The following is a 7,990-nucleotide window of genomic DNA, read 5'->3' as shown; positions in this document are numbered from 1 at the left end:
TAAAGTTACTAACCATAGACCTTTCTGGAGTCCCTGAGCTCCCTTGTCCCGTAGGTTCCTCTGGATCTCTGCTGCTGTGGACGTGCCAGACTCCAGCTGCTACAACTACTACTACTACTACTACTACAGCAGCTAAATGCTGCAAAGTGCTAAATTCCTGCGATCAGGAAACATCCAAACAGAATGAGTGTGTGCTCTGATTCTCAGGAGGAGCTGTGTTTGTACATTTACTCACCATCAATATGGAGTCCAGCTGTGTTTGATGCTGCTGGGCAGACTGACCAATGGGAGCCTCTGATCTCTGAACTCTGTGGAACAAATAGAACATCATGTAGTGTATATAATATAATGACACACAGTGTTGGTGTGATAGATTCTATGTAGTGGATCCTGGTAGAAACACTGCTGGATCCTCCTACAAACACAGGACACACATGAAGATACTACATGCTGAGTACAGTTATCTCTGCCTCCAATCCTGTTTACTGCTGTTGATCCTGATAGAAACACAACGAGGGACAAATGTTCACCTTCACAGAGAAAACACCGACCACAGTTACAAATGTTTCACACACAACAACAGGAAGTTCACTTTGAGAGGCTTACCGCTCATCAGCACTCATCGCTCCAGATTTGAAGTCATTACGTCTGTCCATAGACCAGTCACTCTTTAAGGTCACACAGCTGAGTCCAGATCCAGTAGAGTCTGGTCTCTGAAGTGGGACCCTGACAGAATCACAAACACTGATGAACAAACATGAACTGAGGGGCGGCAGTAGCTCAGTCCATAGGGACTTGGCTTGGGAACCGAAGGGAAGCCGGTTCGAGTCGCAGTATGGACGAAGTTTGGCAAGTGGACTGGTGGCTGGAGAGGTGCTGGTTCACTTGCCTGGGCACTGCCGAGGTGCCCTTGAGCAAGGCACCTAACCCCCAACTGCTCGGGGTGCGCTGGTTGACGGCAGTATCCTCACTATCTCTCCCTCAGCATGTTCACTGCATGTGTGTGCATTTGTATGTATATATGTAGGTGTAGCATGCCGAAAAAATAGCATGAGTGAAAAAATTTAATTTCCCCCCTGGGGATTAATAAAGTACCTTTCTTCTTCTTCTTAACTCTGAAAATCTTCCAGGTTTAAGTGCTGCTGAAATTTACTACAAACTTTTCTAATGTTTGATTCTGATAAAAACTCTGTGATCGATTATTACCTTAGACCATCAGACTGACGTCCATCTTTGAAGTCATCACGTATGCCCATAGACCGATCACTCTTTAAGGACACACATCTGGGTCTAGGTGCTGGTCTATGTCTCTTTTTGTTAAACTGTTTTTTATATATTTTTGGGGCTTTAACACCTTTATTGATAGAGGGTCAGTGGACAGTATAGCAAAGTGGGAGAGAGTGGGAAAATGACATGGGGGAAGGAGGCCGGAGGCTGGACTCGAACCCGGCCCTACCGCTTCATGGTCTCTTATCTTTGATAATGAAAGATTCGTAAACACCAGAAAAAGTTAAGACCTCTAAGTTCTGTAGAAAGTGTCTCTGAGTATTGTAGATAAAGATGGTTAAAGGGATTGTGTCAGAAATGTCCTTCAGGGGGACACTTTGACTTCTTTTAACCGTCCTGAGGACAGTTTGAAGACAACGGACACAAACCTTTAACCTTCTTACCTTTTATCAGCAGACTGACGGCCATCTTTGAAGTTAATGAATCCACGCTTAGACCGATCACTCTTGAAGGACACACAGCTGGGTCCAGGTCCAGGTCCAGGTCCAGATTCAGGTCCAGGTCCAGGTCCAGGTCCAGGTCCAGGTCCAGGTCCAGGTCCAGGTCCAGGTCTCTGAGCTTCATGTTCCTCACACAGAGTGCTTTTAGAGGGAGGGGCTCCCTCCTCTCCGTCCTCACACTGATTCATAGCAGAGCCTCCACCTTCACACAAACACAACAACATGTTCATCATTACAACCACAGACTGTAGAATAAACGGACGTAGTCTCCGTGACGTCCCCCATCTGTTCCTGAAGCGCTGTTTTGAAGATCGTTGGCGGGTGCCATATTGGAAATGCTGAACTCAACCTAACTTCGTCCAAGTTAGTCTGAGGTAAAGAGGCGGACCTTTAGCCTTTACACTAACAGCTACAGGGTGACCGTCTGTCAATCAAGTCAGGCATGCCCATATTTGGGCAAAGCTCGTTAGTGTACTATCTTTATAAATATTCAGTTATAGAATAATTCACCCCGTACAGTGTGTGCTGAGAGAGAAATGAGATATTCAAACCTAAACTGTTTTTTGAACCAGGCTGTAAACATGTTTATTTCTGCTGTAAAGATCGTCTTCTTTGAATGGGTGTGTATGTGGTTTCCTGTGTTTCTGCAGCCAGCCTCTAGTGGACGTTCGAGGAACCGCAGTTTTTACCACCCCCACATGGTCTTCATATTTTAAGACCTGAGGATTACGCTTGATTTCAACAAGCTTTACACCACAGCAGGGGCGCCACCAGGGATTTTGGGCCCCATGAAAAAATATCACATTGGACCCCATCACCAAAGACCACAAGAACCCTGTGCAACTGCTGTAACCACATCTCCAGGATCCAATCGACCCAGACGTGACATTAAAACAGACTAAATCCCTCAATGCTTCAACCTGCCCAGCATCCAAAACAGACTATAGGCTGTAGCTTATGTAGCTTAGCTATAGCTTTGTTTTTAGAGGCTTTAGTAATAGTACAGATAGAGAGAGAAAGAAGAGATTCACACAGACCCCCTTCAATAATGCTAATTGACATGCTCCGTTGCTCACCTTCTTGTTCATGGGGTTGGGGGGAGTTGTGGGGAGACAGGTCACCTGCTGACATATCAGCTGCTGAGTCTGGTAGGGAGGGCGGGGAAACCCATTTAGTATAATTAGCTACAACGTAGTTCATCTCATTGTGGACATCAAACTAGCAAACAGGTTGATTTGAACCACTCAAAGACTATACCAACCTTTCCTGGAGAAGAACTGGGTGACATACTGTCGCCCTTTCTTCTCTCTCTCCTTTCTTTCCCTCCTTTTCTGGGACCCAGACTTTGTCTTTCCAGACCTTTTAGCTGCCTTTCTGTGCACTGTGCAACTTCTGTCTGACTGCAGCACAGCTGATTAGAGCGAGTCAGGCTGGGCTGGACCATTTCATGCTGATACAGGGGGAGGTGGACTTTGAATGAAGTACCTGTAGATGTCTAAATTATGAACAGAGGAGGAGGAAAGGAAATTCAGATAATACAGATTTAGTAAGAAGCTACAAAAAGAGGATTAGAAAATAATCTTCTGTGGTCTCAGGCTCCAACATGAGTTGAGTGTTCTCATTCAATGTTTTTTATTTATTCTAATTATTTTCAACATTGTAGATTAACACTGAAGACATCTAAACTATGAAATAATCTGGTTTCACCATAATCTGGATTACAACAGTAGTCAAATAGAGCTATCCATTGTGTACTAACCCTACCTCTGAACAACACAACTGATGGTCTCACACACATTAAGAAGGCAAGTCATTCTACTAATGAACTCTGGACAAGGCTCATGTTCATTAGAAACCATTCCAGGAGACCACTTCATGAAGCAGACTGAGAGAAACCATTCCAGGAGACCACTTCATGAAGCAGACTGAGAGAAACCATTCCAGGAGACCACTTCATGAAGCAGACTGAGAGAATACCAAGAGTGTGCAAAGCTGTCATGAAGGAAAAAGGGGGCTACTTTACAGAATCTAAAATATTAAACAGATTCTGCTTTGTTTAACACTTTTTAAAAAAAATGAAATAATTCCATAAATGTTGTTTCATAGTTTTGATGTCTTCAGTATTAATCTACAGTGTTTACAATAATTAAAATAAATGCAAACCCTTGAATGAGAAGGTGTTTCCAAACTTTTGACTGGTAGTGTATGCAGTTTGATTTAATAAAGAAGGTGAAACGAACACAACAGAAACAGGCTAAAACTCTGCAACAGAGACTCCAGTCAGACATACAGTCAGGTACAAATAGGGAAGTTAAGCAAAAGGCACACTGAAGACTGAAGATGACTGCATGCAAAATAAAGAAGGCCGTCGCTTTGAAACATTCTAGGTGGAGCAAAGTAATGTTAAAAACTCTCTAACTTAAACCCATAATCCTGTCATCATCATCATCATCATCATCATCATCATCATCATCATCATGTTCTCTGCAGGGTTTACCTTTTTGTACAGAAACATCCTCTCAGACGAGTATGGACTACATACTGTGAGTCAATGTTTTCAACTTTTAAAGTAGGCTCCAACATGAGTTGAGTGTTGCATTGCAGACTTGTTTGATGGGGCTCACAGGAAGTTAACATCCAATTACAACCAATGTAGAAATCAAACCTACGCCCTTGCTGAGACCACAGAAGATTATTTTATAATCCTCTTTTTGTAGCTTCTTACTAAATCTGTATTATCTGAATTTCCTTTCCTCCTCCTCTGTTCATAATTTAGACATCTACAGGTACTTTATTCAAAGTGTGAAGTTACTGCACCTGACAACATGCTGCTTCCTGTTATAGCCCTTTCAAAGTAAGGTTTTTTGGACTACTTAACATGAGGGAACTTTTATTGTGAAACCGGAAATGAAATGTTAATCATTGAAGTAGCTTAACTTCGACTGGCGGTGGCCTGCAGGAGTTCTATTATTTACACTTCCTCATCTTGCCTCAAGTCACAGCTTTGAATAGAACTGTCATAAAAGGACTTGAACACATTCAGACCCCCCTGGCTCTAGAAGGCTCAGACCGGGAACACAGTCCTACCTACCAAAAGCGGTGATTGGTTGGTGTTTTCCCAGGTTTACTCCGGCTGTAGATAGCAGCTTTTTTTACCTCTTTTTTAAGAACACATTATGTATTGATTACCATCAGGACATAAAGATCATTTTAACCAGGAGAACAAAAAGTGGATCTAAATCTGACGACCAACCCCAGCTTGAAGCCAAGCTGAAGAAGTTTATCTGCGAAAAAATACTTTCTTTAAATTTAACATGGGTCAGTTTGACCCGCAACATAACAGTGTTTCACGTTCAGCAGCACTACCTCCATTTCAGATTAAATAAATGAACTTCTTAGTTTGCAACACACTTCAGATCTGCATCATTGGTAAAGGAGGAGATGAAGAGGGTAGGATTGACTTTATTAAATGTAAGTTGCCAGCCTTGAAGGAGCAGCAAGTGTCACATTGGTCTTTTTTCGGCTGATACAGACCCAGGTTCTGGCGTTTAAACTCCTCAGCAAAAACCTGCCTTGATAATGGTCCTAGTCTCTTGTCCTCAGCAGCTCGAATGTAGACCTGGTGTAAATCATTCATCGACTGAAAGAGAGGCTCCACATACTGTTTGGATGTTGATGACCTGCAGTAGTGGGAGATCCTGTAGGAATGTCTTCATGAACTCATGAGCATCACCTTTGTTGCATGATGCTGTTTTCTTCTGTACACTTACTTTGTCCTTCACCCAGCTAAGAGCAGACCACTCCCTTATCCCAAGTGTGGGTAAAAACATTGTTTTGCACACTCTCCTTCTCTGTCCGCGAATTTTTAAAAAGAAAAAAAGGGTAGATGACCTTCTGGAATTTTCAGAGCCCCTTCTCCTCTGAACTGGTGTAACATCTACCAAACCACGCACATACATTCTTTTCTCATCCCAGTTCATATTCTACCAAAAACATTTAAAAATCTCCTCCCTGTCTGCCTCTGTGACTTCACTGCAGTGATGCTTGGACGATTTAAGACAGGAAGACGACTGGCATCCAGGTCCCATCACCCTGCTCTCCTGTGTTACCTCTTCTGACCTTTTGCTTCCAATGTAGGACTGTCCCAGCATTCTTCTTTTTTTTCTGCACCGCTTTCTTCCAGGTTTCTGCATTTTTCCGCTTCCTCCCTCCAACACCTTGTGCACCTTCATTAAAATAATCTGGATCTTAAAAAGGAACAAAAAACAATAACATTAGTATGTGTGTATGATGCATTATTCAATGTCAGCTGCTGTGAAGTAGCTCTGGTGCTATCTCCACATTCTACTGGCATTGTGATGAGTAGATAACTACTTCATTTTGAGTTTTGGGGCCACTGTTCCTGTCTATTATACACTGCAGGAAGCAATGACAATTCAACACACAAATCCTGAACACATTATTAACCATACCTGCATCCATCTCAACTTCCTCGCTGACATTTTCTTCCTCACTATCCTCAACCTTCTCACTCTCTGTGTGTATGGATCACCTCCTCACTCTGTGTGTATGGATCACCTCCTCACTCTGTGTGTATGGATCACCTCCTCACTCTGTGTGTATGGATCACCTCCTCACTCTCTGTGTGTATGGATCACCTCCTCACTCTCTGTGTATGGATCACCTCCTCACTCTGTGTATGGATCACCTCCTCACTCTGTGTATGGATCACCTCCTCACTCTGTGTGTATGGATCACCTCCTCACTCTCTGTGTATGGATCACCTCCTCACTCTCTGTGTATGGATCACCTCCTCACTCTGTGTGTATGGATCACCTCCTCACTCTCTGTGTATGGATCACCTCCTCACTCTGTGTGTATGGATCACCTCCTCACTCTGTGTATGGATCACCTCCTCACTCTCGGTGTATGGATCACCTCCTCACTCTCTGTGTGTATGGATCACCTCCTCACTCTCTGTGTGTATGGATCACCTCCTCACTCTGTGTATGGATCACCTCCTCACTCTCTGTGTGTGGATCACCTCCTCACTCTCTGTGTATGGATCACCTCCTCACTCTCTGTGTATGGATCACCTCCTCACTCTCTGTGTGTGGATCACCTCCTCACTCTCTGTGTATGGATCACCTCCTCACTCTGTGTGTATGGATCACCTCCTCACTCTGTGTGTATGGATCACCTCCTCACTCTCTGTGTATGGATCACCTCCTCACTCTCTGTGTATGGATCACCTCCTCACTCTCTGTGTGTATGGATCACCTCCTCACTCTCTGTGTATGGATCATCTCCTCACTCTGTGTGTATGGATCACCTCCTCACTCTGTGTGTATGGATCACCTCCTCACTCTGTGTGTATGGATCACCTCCTCACTCACTGTGTGTATGGATCACCTCCTCACTCTGTGTGTATGGATCACCTCCTCACTCTGTGTGTATGGATCACCTCCTCACTCTGTGTGTATGGATCACCTCCTCACTCTGTGTGTATGGATCACCTCCTCACTCTCTGTGTGTGTATGGATCACCTCCTCACTCTCTGTGTATGGATCACCTCCTCACTCTGTGTGTATGGATCACCTCCTCACTCTGTGTGTATGGATCACCTCCTCACTCTCTGTGTATGGATCACCTCCTCACTCTGTGTGTATGGATCACCTCCTCACTCTGTGTGTATGGATCACCTCCTCACTCTGTGTATGGATCACCTCCTCACTCTCTGTGTATGGATCACCTCCTCACTCTCTGTGTGTGTATGGATCACCTCCTCACTCTCTCTGTGTGTATGGATCACCTCCTCACTCTGTGTGTGTATGGATCACCTCCTCACTCTGTGTGTGTATGAATCACCTCCTCACTATCTGTGTATGGATCACCTCCTCACTCTGTGTGTATCGATCACCGCCTCACTCACTGTGTATGGATCACCTCCTCACTCTGTGTGTGTGTATGGATCACCTCCTCACTATCTGTGTATGGATCACCTCCTCACTCTGTGTGTATGGATCACCTCCTCACTCTCTGTGTATGGATCACCTCCTCACTCTGTGTGTATGGATCACCTCCTCACTCTCTGTGTATGGATCACCTCCTCACTCTGTGTGTATGGATCACCTCCTCACTCTGTGTGTATGGATCACCTCCTCACTCTGTGTATGGATCACCTCCTCACTCTCTGTGTATGGATCACCTCCTCACTCTCTGTGTGTGTATGGATCACCTCCTCACTCTGTGTGTATGGATCA

The 7,990-nt window shown here is 44.3% G+C and overlaps 1 protein-coding gene across 1 annotated transcript; it reads right to left on the bottom strand.

Moving 5' to 3' along the window:
- Window positions 1-277: 277 nt before the first annotated feature.
- Window positions 278-2,838, bottom strand: LOC117814367 (translation initiation factor IF-2-like). The gene is made up of 4 exons (XM_034685651.1): window positions 2,804-2,838; window positions 1,671-1,929; window positions 607-726; window positions 278-497 (listed from the first exon to the last, which is right to left on the bottom strand). Exons 2-4 carry the CDS (start codon window positions 1,913-1,915, stop codon window positions 461-463), a joined length of 402 nt encoding a protein of 133 aa, XP_034541542.1. The 5' UTR covers window positions 1,916-1,929; window positions 2,804-2,838; the 3' UTR covers window positions 278-460.
- Between the last annotated feature and the right edge of the window lie 5,152 nt (window positions 2,839-7,990).

This window comes from Notolabrus celidotus, chromosome 6, assembly GCF_009762535.1.
Source record: "Notolabrus celidotus isolate fNotCel1 chromosome 6, fNotCel1.pri, whole genome shotgun sequence".
Lineage (NCBI taxonomy): Eukaryota > Metazoa > Chordata > Actinopteri > Labriformes > Labridae > Notolabrus > Notolabrus celidotus.
Note: the sequence above shows the minus strand (reverse complement) of the source record. Positions and strands in the feature narration are given on the sequence as shown.